At 37.1% G+C, this 26,584-nt stretch overlaps 1 protein-coding gene across 1 annotated transcript in view; it reads left to right on the plus strand.

The window, feature by feature from the left end:
* LOC150089465 (uncharacterized) overlaps nt 1-26,584 on the plus strand; it is a 1,372,165-nt gene that overhangs the window by 556,350 nt on the left and 789,231 nt on the right. Inside the window, exon 26 of the mRNA XM_090389992.1 lies at nt 14,598-14,651. Within this exon, the coding sequence (XP_090246118.1) occupies nt 14,598-14,651 (54 nt within the window). The remainder of the gene's footprint in view (nt 1-14,597; nt 14,652-26,584) is intronic.

Raw genomic sequence — 26,584 nt, forward strand, 5'->3', positions numbered from 1 at the left:
TCTCCATTACTTTAGAAAGAGTAGAAGTAATTGCAATGGGACAATAATTGGATGGGAGGGAGGGACTTGTCACCCTTTTTAGGAACTGGCTTGATATGAGCAAATTTCCAAACAGAAGGAAAAACACCTTTGGAATAAGAAAGTGAAAAAAGGCGGCAAAGAACAGGAGTAAGTTCAGGAGCACAGGTTTTGAGAACAAGTGGAGAAATACCATCAGGACCTGGAGCTTTCTTAGCATCAAGATCGGTCAAAATCCTTAACATCCATTTGACGGAACACCACAGGAGGTGGTGCCTCCGTAGCCAGGTGGGAAGGAGCAGCAGTGCGTAGCACACGCTTCTTGATTAGACCGGGGTTCGAGCCCGTCACCACCAAATACGGAGGATGCGGAAAGGTCATGGAATGACCACCGCATATTCCTGGAGCAATATGGCCTTGGTTGCTAATGCTCCTAAAAAAAAAAAAAAAAAAAAACCACAGGAGGCATTGAATGGAGCGTGTTGGGAGTGGTGGGAGATGTTTTACCAAGATCATTAATACATGAGTTGGAAGAAAAATGGGATGCTAGCAGGTCAGCTTTATCCTTGGCTGAAGTGACAACAGAACCATCTGGTTTTGACAGAGGTGGGAGCAGAAATGGGCAAAAGTTGCGGCCAATAGCTTTGGCAAGAGACCAGAATGCTCAGCTACCATTAGGGCAAGAAGCAAGTTTTCTACTCTTAGCCTGTTCAAAATCTAGTTTGGACTGATTAATGACTGCTTTACAATTGTTGCGAGCTTTGGTGTAGGCCGAAAATGAAACTGAAGAAGTAGAAACAAGCCAATTACGATATGCAACATTCTTCTCTTGAACAGCCTTAGCACATTTATTGGAAAACCAAGGTTTAGACAAAGGATGAGATTTTAAAGTGGAGTGTGGAATAAAGGATTCCATTCCTACAAGAATAATTTCACTGACACGATCAGAGCAAACGTTGGCATCAGAAGTTTTGAAACAGTAGTCCGACCAAGGAAAAGAAGAAAAGAAATCTCGCAGGTCATCCCATTTTGCATTCTTGTAATGCCAAACAATGCGAGGTTGGGAATAGCCATGAGATAAAGGCTCCATTGAAGAAGAGACAATCACCAAGTTGTGATCTGAAGTACCTAAAGGACCACTCACTTTGACCGTGTACTTAGAAGGGTTGTTTGTGAGAAAAAGATCAAGCGTGTTGGCTGTATGGTTAGGATTGTCTGGTATTCTTGTAGGTAAATGAACAATCTGTGCAAGGTCATTAGTAATTGCCAAAGCCTCAGCATCTCGACCAGCTGAGTCGGTGTGTCTAGAAAATGGAAGCCAGCTGGAGTTATGAACATTAAAATCACCAAGGAAAATTACCTCACTGTTATGAAAGTTTGACTGGAGAAAGTCAAGTTGCAAAGAGAGAAAGTCAAAGAGCTCCAAGTGATTAGTCGAGTTGGGAGAACGGTAGAGACAGCAGATGAAATTGACACAATGAGGTAGAGAGATTTTAAGCCAGAGAAGATTGAAGAGAGGAGATTCCAAATTACTAATTCTCTGACAAGGAATATCAGAACGGACATATGCACAAGTACCACCTTTGAGGCAAAAGGAATCATACAGCGAATAATTTGGGCAACTGAGATGGGCAGTATTTGAATCAACCAATAACTGACAGAATAATCACGTACTGACAGAACTGAGATTCTGTCAGTACGTGAAGTACATACACGAAGTTAGTACTTACATACTTCAAGTACGTATATGAATTTAGAATTCTGTGAGTACATGAAGCTTTATGTTGCTTTGTTTCATGCAGATATTGCATACCTCAGATTTCTAATACAGGAGGATATCAAATATCTAGACTAATTGGTGATTATTAGTGTGGATAATTGATTTTTTCTCAAATTGATCGGCAGTGTATTCTAACTGAAATCAAATGAAATGCCATACTGTGTATTAAATGTACATATGCCCTATATCTGTTACAAAAACATTCTGCAGTTTGTATTAGGACCCTGTAAGATGTAGTTTAAGTCTGAATTGGGATTGACAGTTCATTTCAATTTCTAAATGACCAATTTGCTGAATCTGACTTTTGTCTTGTTCTTGTTATTACTTTATTACTTCTATCACCCATCCATAGATGCTGCACACTTGTAAGTTACACTGACTTTCAAACTACAGTAGTAGTTTGAAAGTCAGTGTGAGTAACTTACATATTTACAGTATGTAGTTAAAAGAGAATAGAAACATTTTACTTGGGTTTTGTCACCTGACATTACTCAGCGAGAAGTAAGTTTAGCTTTCTCAGTTATTTGTAATTTACATTTGCGTTAATATACTTTATTTAACCAGTGTAAAACGAATACATATGTCATGCTATGTACCTGATTTTTCTTAATCAGGATATTAAATAGAATTAATCATTATTACAATTATTGAAAATTTAAGTGTAATGCTTATACCAGATATTTTGGACTGCAATGTGGGACACTTAGTTATAATTAGTGATGGGCATAATCGAATGATTGATAATTTATTATTTCAGTAATCAAATTGATTATGCAAATCATTTGATTATGAAATTGAAAACAACAAAAGTTAAAAAAAACTTGACATTGGTAGGAGGAATCAAACTGATTATGAAGTCTTGAAATATCTCATTCTGCTCAGTCCATTCCTTTCTCCTTCCCTTTTTTTTTTTATATATTTTACATATTTTACATAATTGATTATCGGTCATAATTGAAATAATTAATTATTGACTGAAATCGATTATTTTGATTATATCCTCTTGATTATGCCCATCACTAGTTATAATATGACCATGTCATAAGGAAATGTTTAGGTCAGGAAGGATTTTCGTTTTTTCTTTTTTTTTTTTTTCTTTTTTTAATTAATATTACCATTAACCTTTTAACATTAGCACAATTTAATATACAGTAGAACCTGGATAAGAAGTTTTCCAAGGGACTGGAGGTATAGAACTTCTTGCATGGGAAAACTTCTTAGAAGGAAAAATGACCTAAGGGTATGAAATATTAACTACACAAATGAAAATGAAAAGATACACATACATACATAAGTTAAAGATGATTTTTAACCACACCCTTACATGCTCTTATACTCTCCTGTAGCTGAATCTTACTTGTTGGCTTATCCTGAGTCAATAGGGTTCAAATCTGGACTGTTGCCAGGCCAGTCCAACACTGTAATGCTAGCATTTCTGAGGTATGACTGCACCTTAAGGGAGAAAAATGAGGGAAAACATTGGTGTAAGTATGTTTTAAGCCTTGTGAGACAAGAAGACAAAACTCTCATTAAATCTAAATAGCATAAAACTTACTAATTTTGCTGTGTGGCAAGTTTCTGAGTTCTGTTTAAAAATGCAGTTTTGGACGTCTGTGTGGTGATCCGTAATAACTGGTTTCAGGCACTCCTCCAAGTGTAGGTTTCTCCATTCACCATTCCGTTAATAAATTTAATTCCCCCCACTCCTTTGCTTGTTATGCATCCCCAGACCATCTGACTGACTGGCGGGGAACTTTACAGTCGGTGTTATGCAGTCAGGATGGTATGCCTCTGGTTTTCGTCTTCTGACATATCGCTTCCGATCTGAGCAATGCAGGTTGAATTTCAATTCATCAGAAAAGATTACGGTGTCCCATTGCTCTTTTGTCCATGAAATGTGTTTTAGCCCAAGCAAGTCGCTTCTTCTTCATTTGTTGGGGTCAAAAAAGGCTTCTGCTTGAGCCGATAGGCATGCAGACCACATTCTGAAAGCTGTCTTTGGATAGTTCATGCACTTGTTTCAACACCAGGGGCCATCTCAAAGTCCAGTTATAGATCAGGAGCACTAGCATGGCGATTACGAAGGCATAGCCATTTCAAATATCAATCTTGGGAAGGCATGGTCTTCACAACACCAGGTCTTCTCTTCACATCACCAGTCTTCACAACACCAGGTCTTCTCTTCGCATCACTGGTTTCACGCTTTAATTCTGCACCCGGGATACTGATGACTAGTGGCAGCCTATTTTATCAGCGATAGCATGTGTAGAAAGCCCTTCCTGGGACAGAGCAACAGCTACACTTTTTTTTCTTGGTATCAACTGGACATATGGAGGCATGCTTACACCTCTGCAAAACAGGATACTAATGAGCGTGTATACCCTTCCAACGCCGTATTTATAGAATGGCTGATGCAATAGAGGCATTATCTGATGCAATACCTTTGCTTTGCGACAAACAATATCTTATATGTTTCACTACAAATGTTTCTTTTTTTAAGGTGATGCAGTTTTTTTTTCCTCCGCTGTATTTCATAATTTATAAATATTTTACTCTGCATATGAGAAACATTTTTAAACTGAGAATTTCTAATTGCTTAACATCCTGTTCATTACAACTCGTTACCAAGTTGGTAGGATGAGCTCCTTTGGAGTTTCAACATACCTTAAAAGATCACAATTGTAATAAGACAGAGAACGATTCACTAAGCAATTCAGAACTGTTCAGAAAAATCTAAACTTAATAGCAAATGCTTCACTGTGCTTCATGTAGCTGAAGCTATCCAATTATGGATATTGATAAAAACAATTGAAATCTGTCACTTCCATTATATCCAAAATTTTATACTTAAAAGGTTTTAAGGCTGAAAGCATCAGACTACGGAAAATGGACTAATCAAACAAGTTAGTGTGTAGCATAATTTTAATTTGTAGTAAATCACCGAAGTAGGTGGTATTGTTTTTGTGATATCTCATATTGTGAATGCCTTCACAACAAGTTGCCCTGATATTAAGCTACCCAGATCAGGAGTGATGAACCCATGGCACACGTACAAATTTTTGGGCATGCAGAATTAAGTGTCCCAAAAAAATTTCATGGACTGGGGTAATTGTGTCAGATGTAAAGTTTTGTGAGAAGTGCAAACAGGCTTCTTTAACAGCTCGAGGTTTTTTGAATGATATACAGGAACGTTGCTTCCGGGATAAGGAGATGATTGTCCCATTGTACAAGGAAGCAGTTTGGCTGCATTTGAATACTGCATATACAGGTGTGGAGTATTCATTTCATGATGGACGCTGAACTGTTGGAATGGGTGCAGAGAATAGTACTGAAGAAGGGAACAAAATGGTGGTCTTACCAAGAAAAGCTTCAGTTATGTAAATTTCAGCATCTGCAGACTAGAAACCTCTGGTTGAGATGTTTAAGGCTTTGAATGGATTTAGCTAGCTTGCTGATGGGATTTTTCCTCTTGCTTAGACAATATATGATGGGGCAGAAATTTAAATTAAGGAAGAATCGTTGCAGGATAGATGTTCTAAAGTTTGCTTTCATCCAGTGGGTGGTCAATTGTTGGAATAAATTTTTGTCTGTTGTTGTGGAGATGGGCAGTTTAAATAAATTTATGGAAGAACTAGACAAATTATTGGAGAGGGATGGACAGGTGATGTGGGAAGGTTTTTTTTTTTTTTTTTTGCTTTATAAGCTTGTTTTCTGGCATCATCTGTCACTACTCTGGCTTGATACTAATAAATAAATAAATAAAATACACTTACTACAAGAATAAAACAAAACTAAAACTATTTTGTTCAGAGAGTATAATTTGGAAAAAGCAAATTTTATTTATAAGATATGCCATATATTTAGAAATACAGTTGATTGTTATTTTTCATATATGAATACATTAAGTTTTGTTTTTAATGTTTAATATTGAACGTTTTTTCCCCCACATTCATATGAAAATTCAACCTTTAGTGTAATCAAAAATGTCTGGGTTTAACTTGACACAGTTGAATCAAACTACTAAATTTTAACATTTTCTAATGATTGGGTCCACTTATTAGAATATTTTTAGAGCTGTAAGATAAACATGATAAAATAGACTTATTTTCCTTGCAGTTCCATGTCTGATTTTCATTTTATTTGAGCAGTGTGGGAAAAAAAAAATCCACCAATAAAAAGTGCACACACACTTCTTTTTTTGTGTGAAAGGGTGTGCTGGTGTCCCATTACTCATATGGATGAGAAGGGGAGAGAGAGAGAGAGAGAGACAGAGATCATTAAAAATACAGAGGGTGGGATACCAAATTCCTTTGTTGTATCTTTTAAAAACTTTGATTTTATTTTCAAGCATGCTCTCATGTCTGTGTTTATAATTTGGGCTGTGCAGTTCCTTTTATAAATTTCCAATAAAGTTTGTTATCGCAACAAATGCATGAATGGACTTAGGAAAACAGTTTTTGTTGTTCTGAACTTTTTTAACAGACTGTTTTGTTCAAACAAGTCTGATAAAGCAACAATAATAAGGGAAGTTGGCCAGGATCCATGCAATTTTGATTAGAACAGTATTCATCATAAGAGAACTTAGTGTAGTATTGGCAAAATTTTGTTGCCATTACTAATCATGTTGCAAGGAAGCAACACTTATACAGCACCAGCCAGAAAAAAAAGAGCCGACCAGGCTAGCCGGGTGGGTAAAGTACCTGCCTAGCAACCCAAAGGTCGCGGGTTCGAATCCCGCCTCGGGCTTGGATCAAAGTACTGCAAAAACCTTGGGAGGTGCATTATGGCCAGAGAAGCCGATGCGCCAACAATTACCAAAAGAAAAAGAAAAAGAAAAAGAAAAAATATATATACAGTCAGTCCTTGTATAGCACGATAGTTGTGTTCCTAGAAACCCTCGTGCAATGCAAAATCGTGCAATATAAACAACAGGCCCTATGGGGAAAATAGGGTTAGGTGCCGACCACCCAAGATTGAACACACATTTGTAACCAAAACATTACCAAACACAATAAATAATCGTAATAAAATAGTTACGTATTTTATGACGACTATTACGTAATAAAATATTGCTAATGCTTTTGCTTCTATCGTAAGCAAACTTGTTTTTTGTTTGATTTTCTATCCAAACAGATGACAGCCGTTCCATCTCTTTGTGTCTTAATCTAATGGATTTTAATTACATCTTCCAATTCTTTGTGTCTTAATCTAATGGATTTTAATTACACTTTGAGTTGTTCCTGCTATGAAAGTTGTTTTTATTTTCTCTGCATTCTTTGTAATTCTCGGCGTTGCCTCATTTAGGCTTGTAGCACATGCAGTATGACATGGTCTTCCATTTCGCTCAAAGCGTTTCACAATTTCATATTTTTTCTCTATCGACAGAAGCGGACTGGCCATAAGCAAGCTTACCGGGGAAACCCCGGTGGGCCGGAGGCCGGTGTGATTTTGGCCATAAACCATAGTATGAGGCCACTATAAATTTTCCCGGGTAAGAATTTTTGACCCGTCCGCCTCTGTTTATCGATATTGCTTTGCTTTTTCTCTCTGAATCTGCAGTGTCTTCATCCAGACGCTTCCTTTACACACCTTTTAAGTATTTGTAGGGAATAAAGCACAATTACAAAACGAGGAGGCACGCTTGATTCACATAAACAAAGCTGCGCGTGTGTAGCAACTGAATAAACAACACCATAAAGGCAGAGATACACTATTAACACCTCACATTTTACTAAAGCACATTTCTGGGGGTTACTACCATAAAACAATAAAAACAATTTCCAGTTGCATTTCTGCTAGTGGAATCTGTTATAAACTGGTAGTAAACTCGATCTAATTGCATTTGCGATTATACCGATAACTGGACTTGTGTTGGTTTTTACGTTATTATGGTGAAATGTGTTTCCCCTTCACTGATATAAAACGCAAATACATTTTCAGAACCTTCTCTTCATTCCTATCATGCTGCGTTCGGTTGGGGTGATTCTGCGTTCGACTGCCATTTCTTGTAAACACAAAGGCGAATCGTGCATAAGCGAATTCGGTTCGTGTTATATAAGATATCGTTCCCCTATTTATAAATCGTGTATGATCGAATTCGTGTAATGTAAACACGTGTTATACGAGGACTGACTGTATATCCTTTCCGCATTCATTCCAATAATTTTTCCAAACATTCTTAATTTTATTCAAACTGTCCACTAGTTGGAAGTTTATTCCAATAATTAATTATTCTTTGTCTAAATGTTAATTATCATGATTGTCAGGGGCATTCCTAGGGTATGTATGCCCGGGTGCCAATTAAAATTTGGCACCCCCTTTAAAATTTTCTTCATACGTGTATGTAAGTTTCAGGCATTCAGGCACCCCTTGAATGTTGGCCTCCGGGTGCAGTGTACCCCCTTTCACCCTTGATACGGCCCACCCCTGATGATTGTTATCTTGATCATTTCCACATTTCATGTGAAAATGGTCAGGATATCAAATATGTGGTGTATTTAACTCTGATGTATGGAATGCATAATTTCAATGTGATGAGTACAGAGAGGACATAAGGGAAGGGGAGTGAAATAGTTAGGTTCTTGTTTAAATGCAAAGGATTTTAGTTTTCAGTTAATCAATTATCTCATATTTTCAACATATGGATGCCGTATATAGTGTAGGGCCGTGGTTTGTTCTGGCCACCAACTCTGTCAACAGAATAAGCATGTCATACTTTCTTGTGAACTCAGTGAATTTTAGTCTCATATATTGTGTCTTAAAATTTCCACAGGTGTAGGAATGGAATCTGGATTGCTGACACACTAACAGTTCAGCATTATTTGAAAAAATGTTGCATTAATAATAATAACAACTCATAGTAATGATAAATTAACAATTAAAACAGCTATAACACTTTTTTCATTGCTAAAAATACAATTTGTGATATATACTTCATATAAATTACCTGCACTATTTCAAATGTAATTCTATTTTTTGAAAGCTCTGTTGTTGTAGGAAGAAAACAGTGATTTATCTAATCCCATCATGTGGGGAATAGAACTGTGTTCATTTAGCAAAAATAATGTAAATCAGTATTATTGAATCGTTATACACTCTTCAGTTTTATAATTGAATAATGTGTATTAGTATGTTTATATTTATAAATGAAGGATGTGTATATTTATATTTATAACTTGAATTGTTAAGATATATTGAAGATAATTATTTTTTTATTTATTTATTTTTTTGTTTATATTTGAGAAACAATTTAGGTAATGTGCATATTCTATTACATTTTCACAATCTATTACATTTTAGGTGAGTTATCAAATAGCAGTAGGTCATAATAATAATAATAAAAAAAAGCAACAATAACTTTTATGCTCAAACAGAACATTTAGTTTTTGCACATCTGCCATATTGCTTATTCATTTTTTCAGTCAGTACTCAGAAACTAACATGATATACGGTGCTTTTGCTACACTATACAATATATGGATAGCCTTTGTGATATGTACGAGAAAAGAATAATAAATTTTGGTTTTATATTAGTCCAATTTGAATGAAATTTGGTAAGGATTGACGAATCATTCTAAAAGAGCCACATATAAAGTTTTATGAAAATCTCTCCACTAGAGTGATATGTGGACGGATGGAGATGGTGAAGACAATGGGTGATTTGTGCATTTTATGCTAACACACTTAATGATAACTTTGTTGAAAGATACACATGAAAGATTCATTTTTAAGTACTAAAATGATTTAAAAAAAAAAAACCTACAGTTGAAATGGGCTTATGGATTTAGGGGCTTAGAGGCGAACAGGTATCCTGTGTGTTATCAGACACTCAGCCTAAAACACTGATGGATCCAATATCCCTCTATTACAGAAGATTTAGGAGAAGTCTGGTTGGCCTGCCTCCCTAAAATCCACTCATGCACACCTTCTCGATGGTAAGCCCTGTTACGTCACTTAGGTGGCAACGAACGTGTAGAGTGGTTCTCTTCAAGACGCCTGGTCAGCGTGAAGAGGAAAAGACCAAACCCTCCAGCATATGACAGCACGACAAAACAAATGGCCCTCAGTCCCCAGCAGCTTTCACTCTCCCTCTTACGGCAGCGAGAGGATCAGAGTGGAAGCAGAGGGTGCTAAGAATCTCTGGGTACGACCAGGCTGCCATACACGGAAACTGAACTTGGCCTGTTATAACGTAAGATCACTCATCGGTGAAGACAGGATATTAGAGGTGGAAAAGGAATTAGAAAATGTGAATTGGAATATCATCGGTTTGGCTGAAACAAGAAGAAGAAATGAATCACTTATAAGTTTATCAAGTGGAAATATGCTGTACACCAATGGAAACAGTGAAAGGAGTGAAGGTGGAGTGGGTTTCTGGTCCATAAAGATTTTAAAAACAACATTTTGGAATTCAAAAGTACATCACCAAGGGTGTCAAGACTAATACTCAAGATTTCTAAGAGGTACAAGCTAAAGATTATAATGATTTATGCACCAACATCGAGCCATGATGATGAAGAGGTTGAAGAAATGTACACTGAAATTGAGTGTCTTCTAGATGAGCAAAAAACCCACTACACTATTATTATGGGGGACTTCAATGCTAAGGTGGGAAAAAGACAAAACAGCGCAGAAAGGGGAACTATAGGAAATTTTGGAATTGGTGAAAGAAATGAAAGAGGTGAAAGACTTGTGGAATTTGCAGAATCTCAAGGACTGTCAGTAATGAACACTCTTTTCAAGAAAAGGGTGAACAGAAAGTGGACATTGAAGAGTCCAAATGGATTAACTACTAATGAAATCGACTTCATCCTCACTAACAGAAGATATATTGTGAATGATGTTACCATCCTGAATAAGGTAAATGTTGGAAGTGATCACAGAATGGTAAGATGTACACTTGATATAGATGTAGGAAAGGAAAGGAAAAAACTGACTCGAGTAAATAATACAAAGGTCTTTGAGATAACAGAGGAGGAGAAAAAGCAGTATGTACTGGAACTTAAGAACAAGTTTGAGCTCCTGCAGACTGCTCAGGACCAAGATATCGATGAGGAATATTACAACTTTCTGAAAGCCCAATTTGGATTTCTTTTTCCTAGAGGGAAAAAGAAATCCAAAGAAGAAAAAATTAGTCAAGAAACACTTGTCAATGTGAACCAAAGACGACAAATGAAAAGCAAGAAAAACACTGACAGGGAGAAAATTGAGTATACTGAGTTATGCAAAAGCCATTAGAAAGAGACTCAGAGAGGACATAAGATTTAACACAAGAAAAGTAGAACAAGCATTAAGGGAAAACAAAAGATTTAAATCAGCAGCCATAAGCAGTAATACAGAAAGACAAATGATACTGAAACTGAATAATAGCGATGGTGTACTTATGAACAGCAGAGAAGGCATAATTCGAATAGCGGAAGACTACTATAGAGAATTATACAAGGAGCAGGGGAATGATGCCAGCAGTGGAGAAGATGGATTGCAAAGTAGCAACACATACGACATACCCGATATTCTTCCTGATGAGGTAGAACAGGCATTGAAGAAAATGAAGAATCAGAAAGCCCCGGGGGATGATGAAGTTACTGTAGAGTTGTTAAATTTGGGAGGAAGAGACATAACACAAAAACTGGCAAGGCTCGTCACAAAGTGCATTAGAAAAGGTGTGACGCCTAAGCAATGGAATAATGCAATCATAGTTTTGCTGCACAAGGAAGAAGATCAATCAGAAATTGGAAATTATAGACCAATTAGCTTGTTATCCCACATCTACAAGTTGTTCACAAGGGTCATTACTAACAGATAAGAAAGAATACTTGATGAGAATCAACCGAAAGAGCAAGCTGGCTTTAGGACAGGATTCTCAACTGTGGATCACCTTCACGTAATATCACAGCTAATGGAGAAAGCAAATGAATATAAAACACCATTATGCCTGGCATTTGTGGATTATGAAAAGGCATTTGCCTCCATACAGCATATGGCAATGTTTCGGGCACTAGAGAGACAAGGCATAGATACCCCATATATTATGATTTTGAAGAAAATATATGAGAGTGCTACCTCCTTTATTAGACTAGACAAAGACAGTAGGAAATTTAAAATTGAGAAAGGAGTTCGACAAGGAGACACAATATCTCCGAAGCTGTTTCTTCGGAGTTGTAATACAGCTTCCTCAAGGGCAGCAGCTCTTGAGGAAGCTTTCAGAAGATTAGACTGGTCACAGAAAGGAGTCAATGTGAACGGAGAGTACCTAAACCATTTACGATTTGCAGGTGACATTGTGGTCATAAGCCACGATCCCAAAGAATTAGAGGAAAATCTTAATCAGTTATGCACAGTTAGTAAGGATTTTGGACTAAAGATGAATATGGCTAAAACAAAAGTAATGATGTACAAGTATGCCACAGAAAGGGATATAATGATTGAAGGAGCAGTAATTGAAAAGGTGGAGTCATATACTTATCTGGGACAAGTTATTAGCTGTAATAATGATAAATGGCTGGAAGTCAAGAGAAGAATAAATTTTGGATGGATAGCATTCAGGAAATATAGTCACATACTGAAGAGCAATATCCCAGTTTGTCTGAAACGTAAAATAATGAACCAATGTATACTCCCCACCATGACTTATGGAAGTGAAACTTGGGCACTCACCAAAAGAATGGAAGAGAAGCTGAGAACTACACAGCGAAGAATGGAACGAATTATATTGGGAATCAGACTGTTAGATAAGAAGAGAAACACATGGATTAGGCAGCAAACTCAAGTAGACATTCTTATCAAAACTAAAAGAACTAAAATGGTCTTTGGCAGGACACATAGCTCGAAGATCTGATGACAGATGGACTAAGAAAATAACAGAATGATATCCAAGAGGAGCTAGAAGAAAACCTCGAAGACAAAGGCTGAGATGGATAGATGAAATTCATGAGTTTGTGGGTAGTAAATGGATGGCCAGTGATCAAAACAGAAGGAACTGTAAAGTTGCTGGAGAGGCCTTCATCCTGCAGTGGATTGAAAATGGCTGATGATGATGATGATGATGATGATATGGATTTTAATATGTTGATTATTTAAGTTTGTTTGAATGTCATTTAGAATTACCATATTTTCTAAGTGATAAGTTGCACCATACTATTAGTCACACCCATATTTTAGAGGGCAAATTTTAGGAGGGGGATGAAAAACCCCACTTATATTGCATATATTTCAACCAAAAATTATCAGGTGCTTACTAAACAAAATATGAGTGTAAAATGAAGCTTTTACTCATCATGTAATGCCGATCACATGTCGTAGGTACTATCACACTCATCATTACTGATACTGTGGTGTAAACTTTCAATTTTTTTCAAAGATTGCATCATCTTTAAAGACATTGCAGAGTCCACATGTTTCCCTAACTTCTCTTATTGTTAAGCATTTACACATTCTGCAAAATGATTGATTCGTTTCCATCCTGTTGTGGTCAAATTGTCATTTTGTGTTTCCATTCATTTGGTCCACACTTGAAGCATGAACTGAACACTTTAAAGTGTGTTTTAATTGATATCCAATCATTGAAGTTGGTTAAGACCTTCTGGAATTACAGCTAATTCCTTGTGTAATTTAGCAGCCATCCATTCTGTTGCTTCTGTGACATGTGATCTGAAAGGGGTACACCAAAATTTTGAGATACTTTTTTTTAGAAGGCCACTTGGCCTAAAAATGGTATGCTTTGACTATATTGTCACTAAACACAGTGAAAGATAAAGCTCTTAGACTATAAGATGCAGGGAAGTTTCAGGCAACATTTTCTAGAAAAAAGGTTTGCCTTATAGTTTGGAAAATATAGTAATTCTGGAATGGATTATCAGCTCAATTGGTGTGTTTGTGTGTGTGGCAAAACAAAAATTAATTTTTACATGATTTTAGTCTCTGATCTGCATTATTGCTTGTATTATAATTAAAAAAAAAACATGGCAATAGAAATCATATCTCTCTCACTGTTAGTTGTAAAAAGTGTGCTGCACCTGATCATATAATGTTTTTTTTGTTTCTGCTGCTTTATTATAAAATATAAAAAAAATAATTTTTTATAATTAAAAAATAACTTTATTCTCTGTTTCTATTTCCATTATTCTTGTCTTTATTTCAAACATATGTTGTGCATAGCATACAAAATATGCAACACTGCTGCTTTTATAATTTTTTGCTGCAGCTGTTTTTGTTTTGATGTGATTATATGTCTACTAACTTCAGAATAACAGTTTGGAAGTACCAAACTCAAGTTAGTTAATGAAAAATACCTTAGAGATAATTGAACAGTCCAGTATGAAATTCTGTGGGCAGTGCAGACAGCACTGTTCATAGAACTTGACCAGAACATCTGGAGTTCTGTCAGCAGGGACAAACAAGTGATTATTCCATTGTTTAAAGTAATGGTTGGGCTACATCTTAACTACTGCATACAGTGGTTAGTTTTCAATTTGTGTCATTTGTTGCATTGATAGTGACAGTATTTGTATAGTTATTGGATAATAAGACTGTTGTCATGATTGGTTAACTGTTTTAAAAATATATATTTATAAATTTATTTGTATCTATTATGATGTTAAAGTAATGGATAACATTACATTGTGGTGATGTTTTTATCTTTATTCTAAAAAAATGAATCATGCACAAAGAATGCCATATACTGGTTTTGTAAATTTTTTTTTGGTGCATTAATGAGAGTTTAAAACTTGTAATTTTCTGCTCTAGTTTGTTAAAGTTCTTTCTAGATAAAATTTAAATGTTAAAATGATTTTTTATTTAGGGCTTTGAAGGGTTAAGAGGAGAAACAGGACCTCCAGGACCACCTGGTGAAAAGGTAATTTCAGTCTGGATGATGAAATTTGGGGAGAAATACTTAAATTGTATTTTTAAAGAAAAATTTCTGTGTGTATTTTTAAGAAAATAAAACCAGAAAATTCCATTTAGAAAATTGTTTGGGATAACTGTAATGTCTTTAGTGTTTACTGAAACACTGGTGTAAATACTTACACCAGTGTTTCAGTAAACAGGATTATGCTGGGGCTTTACCCCATTAAAATCAGAACATGAACAAAATTCTAGTAACACTAAATTAATATTATATAATCCCTTGAAAGCTGAAAAGTGAGGTAAGCATGATATTATTTGGCTTTTGTTTTGAGACATTGTTGGCACATGAGTTATAATTCATCATATAATCATAAGAAGTAACTTATTCTTCCCTGTCTGTTGTTTAATAGATCAAAATTAACACTATTTTTAAAATTAATTAATACTTTAGAATCAAATGAGGTAAGGATTTTGTTCCCTGAATAGAGGGTATCAAACATTTGACTCAGAATTCACCAACTCTTGATCCTCTTTTGATAAAAGAGGATAAAGACTTCTAATGATAAATCTCTTCTATTTCAATCTGATTGATTCCATTAATGAAATCTGATTGATTCCATTAATGAAAATTATTCTGTTTCAAACATCTTACACCCATTGTGGCACCAAGAAATTCTTGCCATGAAAAGATAATTTCTCATACTTTCCTCATTTCCTCAAATTGAGTATTCTTTTGTATCTTTAGGAATCACTTTAAATATGGCTATATATTTGATTGTTTTGACTTATTATGGTAATTTTGTATCTTAGCCAGCTTTTGTGATTACTGTAAATAGGAATGTTCTGGTAGAACTGCATCCCTGTGTTAGTTGACATATCAAATACTGATAATTGTTACAAAAAAAAATGGAGATGTTCATACAGACCTCCCCCCATACTTTTGCATATCTGCTAAACTGTCCAGATTTATAATGAGAATATTTTTTTGAATCATTCTCCTACTCACAATCTTAACATAATTTTATTTTTACTTTTTTCTTTAAAAAAAAAAAAAAAAAAAAAAAAAAAAAACCTTATAAAACTATGGCTCCGCTGTTAAATTCATATATTTATTATTTTTTTAAAATTCTGTTTTAAGCATGAAATTTCATTGTTAATCTCTAGTTAATGAAATTGTCCTTAGGAGTGCTATTTTTCATTGCAGAAAATGGAACAGATGTAGAATGTGCAAAGTGAAATGTTATATAGTGTAATATTAAACAGCATTTTATTTGTATGTGTGTTGCAAAGCTAAATTTAATTAGCTTTTAATAATTAAATTAAATTAATTAAATTAAAATAAATTAAATTAAATTAATAGAATTAAATAGAAATACAGTGCCCTTCATTTGTGTGCCAAAGATAAATGTGTTGTATAAATGTTTATCCAAGATTTTTCCATATACTGTAAAATCTGGAAAGTAGTAGTAGTAGTAGTAGTAGTAGCAGTGGCATTTGATGCAAGAAAGCAAGTCTATGAGCTTATTCAGCATCAGCCAAAAAAAAAAAAAATCACACCAGTTCCTCCTTAAATTTATTTAACCTGTCAACTTCCACAACGACAGATGGAAGTATGTTCCAGCAATTAACCACCCACTGGCTAAAGGCAAATTTCCGCACATCTATTCTACAACTGTCTTTTCTCAATTTGAATTTATGCCCCCTCAGGTTAGTAATATGAGCAATCAGAAGAATCTCATCAGAATTCAGCGTGCTTAACCCATTCAAGGTCTTATGCACTTCAATCAGATCACCTCGCAGTTGCCTAGTCTCCAGCCACTGCAATTTGCAGAACTTAAGCCTCTCTTGGTAAGAGGATCCCTTCATTCCCCTCACCAATCTTGTTGCCCTTCTCTGTACACGCTCAAGTAAATCTACATCCTTCCTAAAATGAGGCCTCCAGACCTGTACGCAGTATTCAAGGCGTGGCCTGACCATTGCCTTATACAGAGGGATAATCACCTCCTTTTCTCTGCTAGCAAAATTCCTATATATCATTGACAAAACCCCATGACCTGCCCTGGCAGCCTGTCTGCATTGCTCAGAAAACATATCTGACTGCACAATTACTCCCAGGTCTTTTTCATTTTCTACCACCTTAAGTGTAGTACCACACAGTTGGTACGTTTCTCTGGGATTACTTCTACCCATATGCAGTACTTTGCATTTGTCAAGGTTAAACTTCAGTTGCCACTTCTTAGCTCATCTGCCCAAATTATCTAGATCCTGTTGCAGTAGCACACTGCCATTACTGTCATGAACAACCCTGCTAACCTTTGTATCATCTGCAAACTTCGACATTAAGCCTGATATACCTTCATCAATATCATTGATAAATATACAAAACAACAGTGGACCTAACACCGAACCCTGTGGGACTCCACTAATAACATTAGTCCAAGAAGAGCAGCACCCATTGATTACCACCCTCTGTCTTCTCCCACTTAACCATCCTTTTATCCATTGTAGCAACTTACCCTTAATACCATTCTGCTCCAGTTTGTAGAATAGTCTTCCATGCACAACAGTGTCAAAAGCTTTCCTGAAATCCAAATATATGATATCAAAATTATTTTTTGCATCCAGTTCCTTTGTAACCACATCATAATATCCTATCAAATTTGTCTGACAAGACTTTCCCTTAACAAACCCATGCTGTGTCTGAATTATTGCTGCAGTCTTGTCTAGATGATCCTGCAATGCATCTTTAACCAGTGACTCCATTATTTTACCTGGAACAGAAGTTAAACTAACTGGTCTGTAATTACTCTTGTCACCCTTCGATCCCCCTTTGTGAATTGGGGATACATTTGCACATCTCCAGTCCGTGGGAATCTCCCCTGAGTCCAAGGACGCTCTCATAATTATGGCTAAGTGTTTGCTTAGTTGCTTTGCCGCCTCCTTTAATATAACTCGATAGATCCCATCCACCCCAGGTGCTTTTCTTATGTTTAACTTCAACAATTTCTCTTCCACTTTGCTCTCAGTTATTACAAAATCATTAAGTATCCTGCTACAATTTGATAACCTTCTGCCATTTTCAAACCTTAATAATTCCTCATGTGTGAATGTAGATGCAAAATATTCATTCAGTTTGTTTTGCTATCTGAGCAGGATCATCAACAGTTGAACAATCGATGTCAAGTGGACCAATCAGATTCATCCCCTTCCTTTTAGAGTTTATATAAGTAAAGAAATCCTTGCTGTTTTTCTTAGCATCTTTTGCCAAGGATTTCTCGTAATCTGCCTTCGCCTGCCCAACCTCCTTTGTCAGCTGATTACAGACTAGCTTATATCTGCCATAGGCTTCTGAGTCGCTTGATAATTTATATGCATCCCATGCATTTTTCTTCTCTATTACGAGTCTCATTAGTTCATTAGATAACCATTTAGACCTAAACCTTGAACAATATTTCTTAATAGGAATGAAACTTTTAGTAGCTTCCACGATTAATTCCTTGAATGCTTCCCACTTAGAATTTACTGTTGGTAACATCGTCAGTTGATCCCACTGTACAAAATTTAAAAACTGTCGGAGACCACTGTACTCACCTTTACGGAAAGGTAATATGCTTGCTTTGTGTACTGTATTAAAATATAATTTTCCAGTTTCAAGTAGATAACATGATATTGTTGGGAAACACAATGTAATCATATCTTTTTAAATAAGCATGAGAACAATATGCAGTGCATAAAAAGAATAGTGAAAATATATGCAGTATTTCAAAATGAAGATAATATTGTCCTGAGTGCTGAATGCTTATTAGTATTATTTATCATTGAGGATATATTCCACTGAATTATCCTGATCATTCTGGTGTGTTATTTAGAATTTTGTTTTCAGTAGTGAAACAGGAAAAAAAAAAAAAAAAATAAATAATAATAAAAAAAACCATATTGGTAGTTAAATTGAACAGCAAGGGAAGGAAGAGGTAAATAGATGCACCCGCCATAACATATGCCATCTTTCTGATTATGGCATAAATAGTTTAATCTAGATCCTTCAGTTTTCACCATTCTTGTTTAGCAGTGATATAATTCTACAGCAGTCACCTGTGGGATATATGCATATTAGCATTAGCATTAGTAGAAGCATATGATGCCAGAAAGCAAGCTTATACAGAATCAGCCAAAAAAAAAAACATTCTATTTCACCCATCCATTGGTTACAAATGTTTGTCTAGTTCTGCCTTCTAGTTCTGCTATCAACTTCCACAATGACAGATGGAAGTTTTTTGAAGCAATCAACTACTCACTGGCTAAAGGAAAATTTCCGCACATCTATTCGACAACTGTGTTTCCTAAATTTCATTTTATGCCCCCTCAGGTTTGTAATTTGAGCAAGAGGAAGAACTCATCAGCATTGAGCCTGCTCCATTCAAGGTCTTATACACCTAAATCAGATCGCCTCACAGGTGCCTAGTCTCCAGACACTGCAGTTTGCAGAACTTCAGCCTTTCTGTGTAAGAGCACCCTCTCTGACCCCTTTGTTCCCCTCACCAGTCTTATTGACCTTCTCTGTACTCTTTCTTCCTCTACATCCTTCCTAAAATGAGGCTTCCAGACCTGTATGCAGTTCTCAAGGTATGGCCTGACTATTGCCTTATACAAGGGGATAATCATCTGCTTATCATTGCTCACAAAATTCCTGTATATCATTAACAACACCCCATGACTTACTCTGGCAGCCTGTCTGCACTGTCAGAAAAATTCATATCTAATTGACAATTACCCCCAGGTCTCTTTCATTCTCCACTACCCTGAGTGTAACCCCCACCCAGTTGGTACATTTCTCTTGGTTTACTGCTACCCATATGCAGTACTTTGCATTTGTCAATGTTAAACTTCAGTTGCCACTTCTCAGCCCATCTGCCCAACTTTACCAGATCCTGTTGCAGTAGCAACAGGATCTGGTAAAGATTCTGTTGTTATTACTGTTATTAACAATTACTGTTAATAGCAGTAAATAGCAGTAATAACAGTTATTAACATTACTGTTATTTAACAATCCTCCTAACCTATATATAATCTGCAACCTTTGACATTAAGCTTTATATACACTTTCATCAATATCATTGATAAATATACAAAACAACAATGGGCCCAACACCGAACCCTGGGGGACACCACTAATAACATTAGTTCATGAAGAGCAGTATCTATTGATTACCACTCTGTGTCTTCTCCCACTCACCATCCTTTTATCCATTGTAGCAACTTGCCCCTAATGCCATACATCTATTAATTTGAGCAGCAGCAGCCCGAAAAGCAAGGCAATGGAGATTTCCAGGACTGCTGGGAGTCATAGTAGAACAAATAAATACATAGGCTATGTTAGGGTAACTAAAAGTAGAAACAGGTGTATGTATACTTACATATACACCAATGCTAGGAGGATAGTTAATAAATTTGATGAGCTTGAAGCGCTAATCAAGACATCAAAGACAGATATTCTTGGGATATCAGAGACATGTTGTCACACAGACATAACCAGTGCAGAATTGGAATTTGAGAAGTACAATGAGTACAGAAAGAATAGACAGGACAGGAAGGGAGGAGGGGTTATGCTGTTAGTTAAGAAACACATAAAATCAACGGAAGTGCATCCAATTGATGTTGGTGGACAGTGCAATGTTGAGTCTGTTTGGTGTGACATAAGCCTGGGAAAGGAAAAATGAGAGCAGGTGTGTGTTATAGGCCTAATGAATCTGATGAGTGTAATGAGCAGTTGTGTAGAGAAATAGAATGGGCCAGTAAATCAGAATGTCTTATAATGGGGGATTTTAACTTTCAAGATATCGACTAGAAATTGTGGATTGGTCACTTGCACACTACCAATACTTTTGTGGATTTATTGGATGACTGTTTTCTACAGCAACATGATAGAGAGGCAACCAGAGGGAGTAATACTCTTGATCTGATTAGCAGCAGTGACTATTCATGCATTAAGAATTTGCAGATAAAAGAACCACTGGGTGACACTGATCACAATGCAATGATGTGGGAATGACTTAAAGATGTAACTACCATCAAATCTAAAGGGAAGGGTTTTTGCTTTCGTAAAGGTGACTACAGTGGTCTCAGACAGTTTTTAAATTCTGTATGGTGGGATCAATTGATAATGAAAGCAACATTGAATTCTAAATGGGAAGTCTTCGGGGACTTAATTTTGGAGGCTTCTAGGCTTTTCATTTCAATTAATGAACACTGTTCAAGGTTTAGGCTTAAATGGATGTCAGATGAATTAATGAGACTCGTGGCAGAGAAGAAAAATGTGTGGGATGCATATAAAGTATCAGTTGACACAGAAGCCTATGGCTTGGATCAAAGTACTGCAAAAACCTTGGGAGGTGCAATATGGCCACAGAAGCTGATGCGCCAACAAATACCAAATCAAAAAAAAAAAAAAAAAAAAGAAGCCTATGGCAGATATAAATTAATCTGTAATCAAGTCACAAAGGAGGATAGGCAGGCAAAGGCAGAATACCCGAAATCTTTGGCAAAAAATGCGAAGAAAATCAGCAAAGAGTTCTTTACTTATGTAAACTCTAGAAGGAAAGGGAGGAATAAGAGTGGACCACTTAACATAGATGGGTTGCCTATTGATGATCATGCTCAGGTAGCGGATAAACTGAATGAGTATTTTGCATCTACATTCACACCTGAGGAGTTGGCCGACCGGGCTAGCCGAGTGGGTAAAGTACCTGCCCGACAACCCAAAGGTCGCAGGTTCGATTCCCACCTCGGGCTTGGATCAATGTACTGCAAAAACTTTGGGAGGTGCAATATGGCCACAGAAGCCGATGCGCCAACAACTACCAAATCAAATCAATCAAAACCTGAGGAGTTATTCAATGAGGAGAGTGCCAGAAGTTTATCAAACTCTAACAGTGAGCTAAGTGATTTTGTAATAACTGAGAGCAAAGTGCAGGAGAAATTGTTGAAGTTAAACATAAAAAAGGCACCTGGGGTTTACGGGATCTATCCAGTTATATTAAAGGAGGCAGCAAAGGAAGTAAGCAAACCCTTAGTCATAATTATGAGAGCTTCCTTGGACTCAGGGGAGGTCCCCACGGACTGGAGGTGTGCAAATGTATCACCAATTCATAAAGGGGGTTCAAAAGGCGACACAAGTAACTATAGACCTGTTAGTTTAATTGTGTTCCCAGAAAAATAATGGAATCACTGGTTATAGAATCATTGCAGGATCATCTAGATAAGACTGCAGTCATAGTTAAGACAAAGCATGGGTTTGTTAAAGGGTGGTCTTGTCCGACCAATTGGATTGGATACTATGATGTGGTCACAAAGGAACTGAATGCCAAAAATAATTCTGATATCATATGCTAGGAGGCCTTCGTAGCCGAGTGGTCAGGAGCAGGAGTGCAGTAGCACATGCTCCTTGAGTAGAAGGGAGGATTAAGCCCCTGACTGCTAAATACGGTCGATCTGCCAACCCACACTGGACCAGCGCGGCAGATTATGGTCCATTTCCCTTAACATGAATTTTTGAGGAGGCTTCCAGCCTGCAGTGGGTTGATAATGGCTGCAGTTTACTTTTTTTTTTTTTACATTGGATTTCGGGACATGGAAGACTGCTGTACAAATTGAAGAGGTATGGCATTAAGGGAAAGTTGCTACAATGGATAAAGGGATGGTTGAGTGGGAGAGAACAGAGAGTGGTAATAGTAGTAGTAGTAGTAGTGGCATGTGATGCAAGAAAGCATGTGTATGAGCTTATGCAGCATCAGCCCAAAAAAAAAAAAAAATCACACCATTCCTTCCAAATGCCTATCCAGTTCCTCCTTAAATTTATTCAACCTATCAACTTCTTCCACAACGACAGATGGAAGTTTGATCCAGCAATTAACCACCCGCTGGCTAAAGGCAAATTTCCGCACATCTATTCTACATCTGTCTTTTCTTAATTTGAATTTATGCTCCCTTAGGTTCGTAATCTGAACAAGTGGAAGGATCCCATCAGAATTCAGCATACTCAACCCATTCAAGGCCTTATATACCTCAATCAGATCACTGCGCAGGTGGCTAGTCTCCAGCCACTGCAATTTGCAGATTCCCCTCACCAATCTTGTTGCCCTTCTCTGTACATGCTCAAGTAAATCTACATCCTTCCTAAAATGAGGCCTCCAGACCTGTACGCAGTACTCAAGGTGTGGCCTGACCATTGCCTTATACAGAGGGATAATCACTTTCCTTATCCCTGCTAGCAAAATTCCTATATATCATTGACAAAACCCCATGACCTGCCCTGGCAGCCTGTCTGCATTGCTCAGAAAACTTCATATGTGCCTGCACAATTACTCCCAGGTCTTTTTCATTTTCTACCACCTTAAGTGTAGTACCACACAGTTGGTACGTTTCTCTGGGGTTACTTCTACCTATATGCAGTACTTTGCATTTGTCAAGGTTAAACTTCAGTTGCCACTTCTTAGACCATCTGCCCAAATTATCTAGATCCTGTTGCAGTAGCACACTGCCATTACTGTTATTAACAACCCTGCCAACATTTGTATCATCTGCAAACTTCAACATTATGCCTGATATATCTTCAACAATATCATTGATAAATATACAAAACAACAGTGGACCTAACACCGAACCCTGTGGGACTCCACTAATAACATTAGTCCAAGAAGAGCAGCACCCATTGATTACCACCCTCTGTCTTCTCCCACTTAACCATCCTTTTATCCATTGTAGCAACTTACCCTTAATACCATTCTGCTCCAGTTTGTAGAATAGTCTTCCATGCGCAACAGTGTCAAAAGCTTTCCTGAAATCCAAATCGATGATATCAAAATTATTTTTTGCATCCAGTTCTTTTGTAACCACATCATAATATCCTATCAAATTTTTCACACAAGACTTTCCCTTAACAAACCCATGCTGTGTCTGAATTATTGCTGCAGTCTTGTCTAGATGATCCTGCAATGCATCTTTAACCATTGACTATTTTACCTGGAACAGAAGTTAAACTAACTGGTCTGTAATTACTCGTGTCACCCTTCGATCCCCCTTTTTGGACTGGGGATACATTTGCACATCCCCAGTCCATGGGAACCTCCCCTGAGTTCAAGGATGCTCTCATAATTATGGCTAAGTGTTTGCTTAGTTGCTTTGCCGCCTCCTTTAATATAACTGGAGAGATCCCATCCACCCCAGGCACTTTTCTTATGTTTATCGTCAACAATTTCTCCTCCACTTTGCTCTCAGTTATTACAAAATCATTAAGTATCCTGTTACAATTTGATAACCTTCTGCCATTTCCAAACCTTAATAACTGGGGATACATTTGCACATCCCCTGTGAATGTAGATGCAAAATACTCCATTTAATTTTTGGTTGCTATCTGGGCAGGATCATCAACAGTCGATCCATCGATATCAAGTGGACCAATCAGATTCATCCCCTTCCTTTTAGAGTTTATATAAGTAAAGAAATCCTTGCTGTTTTTCTTAGCAACTTTTGCCAAGGATTTCTCGTAATCTGCCTTCGCCTGCCTAACCTCCTTTGTGACATGATTACAGACTAGCTTATATCTGCCATAGGCTTCTGAGTCCCATGATAATCAATGGACACTGCTCTTCCTGGACAAATGGTATTAGTGGAGTTCCCAAGGATTCGGTGTAGGGCCCATTGTTGTTTTGTATATTTATGAGTGATATTGATGAAGGTATATCAGGTTTAATGTCCAAGTTTGTAGATGATACATTACGATTAGCATTAGTAGAGGCATATGATACAAGAAAGCAAGTTTATTTCCAATGCCAGCATCAGCCAAAAAAAAAAAAAAAAAAAAACCACTCCCAATTCACCCTTCTGTTCGTTCAAAATACCTGTCCAACTGAGCCTTAAATTTATTTAGGCTATCAACTTCCACAACAAGGGATGGAAGTCTGTTCCACCAACCAACTACCCACTGGCTAAAGGCAAATTTCTGCACATCTATCCTACATCTGTCTTTCCTCAATTTGAATTTATGCTCTCTCAGGTGATTATTCTGAGCAAGAGGAAGAATCCCATCGGCATTGAGCATGCTCAAACCATTCAAGGCTTTATACACCTCTATCAGATCCTGTTTCAGCAGCATAGCGTCAGTAGTGTCCTTAACAACCCTGCTAACCTTTGTATCATCTGCAAACTTGGACATTAAGCTTGATATACCATCATCAATATCATTTATAAATACAGAAAACAATAATGGTCCCAACACTGAACCCTGAGGGTCTCCACTAATAAAATTAGTCCATGATCAGCAGTGTCCATTGATTACCAATCTCTGTCTTCTCCTCCTCAACTATCCCTTTATCCATAGCAGCAATTTGCCTCCAATGCCACACTGCTCCAATTTGTGCAGCAGTCTTTCATGTGCAACAGTATCAAAAGCCTTTCTAAGATCCAAATATATAATATCAAAGTTATTCCCTGTATCCAGTTCTTTTGGGACTGCATCATAGTATCCAATCAAATTGGTCAGCCAAGACTTTCCCTTAACAAACCATGCTGTGTCCGAGCAATAACTGAAATCTTGTCTAGATGATCCTGCAGTGCTTCTTTAACTAGTGCCTCCATTAAGTTTCCTGGAACAGAAGTTAAACTCACAGGTCTATAATTACTTGTGTCAACCTTTGATCCTCCTTTGTGAAGTGGGGTCACATTTGCACATCTCCACTCAATGGGTACCTCCCCTGAGTGCAAAGAAGCTCTCGTAATTATGGATAAGGGTTTGCTTACTTACCTAGTAGTTCCTTTATCTGCAGATTCTTAATTAGCATTAGTAGAGGCATTTGATGCAAGAAAGCAAGCTTATGCAGCATCAGCCAAAAAAAAAAAAATAATAATAATAATAATAAAAAAAATAAAGTAACATAAATAAATAAAAAAATAACCACTTCCACTTCACCCCTCTGTTCGTTCGAAATACCTGTCCAGCTGAGCCTTAAACTTATTTAGGCTATCAACTTCCACGACAAGGGATGGAAATCTGTTCCACCTACCAACCACCCGCTGGCTAAAGGCAAATTTCCGCACATCTATCCTACCTCTGTCTTTCCTCAATTTGATTTTATGCCCTCTCAGGTGATTATTCTGAGCAAGAGGAAGAATCCCATCATCATTGAGCATGCTCAAACCATTCAAGGCTTTGTACACCTCTATCAGATCACCTCGCTGGTGCCTAGTTTCCAGACACTGTAATTCGCAAAACTTAAGCCTTTCTTCGTAAGAGCACCCCTTTGTTCCATTCACCAATCTTGTTGCCCTTCTCTGTACTCGTTCAAGCAGCTCTACTTCCTTCTTGATATGAGGCCTCCAGACCTGCATACAGTACCCTAGGTGTGGCCTGACCATTGCCTTATACAAGGGAATAATCACCTCCTTATCCCTGCTAGAAAAATTCCTATATATCATTGACAATACACCATGAGCTACTCTTGCAGCCCGTCTGCACTGCTCAGAGAACTTCATATCTGCCTGCACAACCACCCCCAGGTCCCTTTCATTCTCTACCACTGTCAGTGTAGTACCACAGCGTTGATACGTTGCTCTGAGGTTGCTGTTTCCCATATGTAGTACTTTACATTTGTCGATGTTAAACTTCATTTGCCACCTCGAAGCCCATCTGCTCAACCTTTCCAAATCCTGTTGCAGCAGCATAGTGTCAGTAGTGTCCTTGACAACCCTGTCAACCTTCGTATCCTCTGCAAACTTGTACATTAAGCCTGATATACCATCATCAATATCATTTATAAATACAGAAAACAATAAAGGACCCAATACTGAACCCTGAGGGACTCCACTAATAACATTAGTCCACGATGAGCAGTGTCCATTGATTACCACTCTCTGTCTTCTCCCCCTCAACCACCCCTTTATCCATAG

The sequence above is a fragment of the Mastigoproctus giganteus genome, chromosome 2 (assembly GCF_048544385.1).
Source record: "Mastigoproctus giganteus isolate SK-2022 chromosome 2, ASM4854438v1, whole genome shotgun sequence".
Classification (NCBI taxonomy): Eukaryota; Metazoa; Arthropoda; class Arachnida; order Uropygi; family Thelyphonidae; genus Mastigoproctus; species Mastigoproctus giganteus.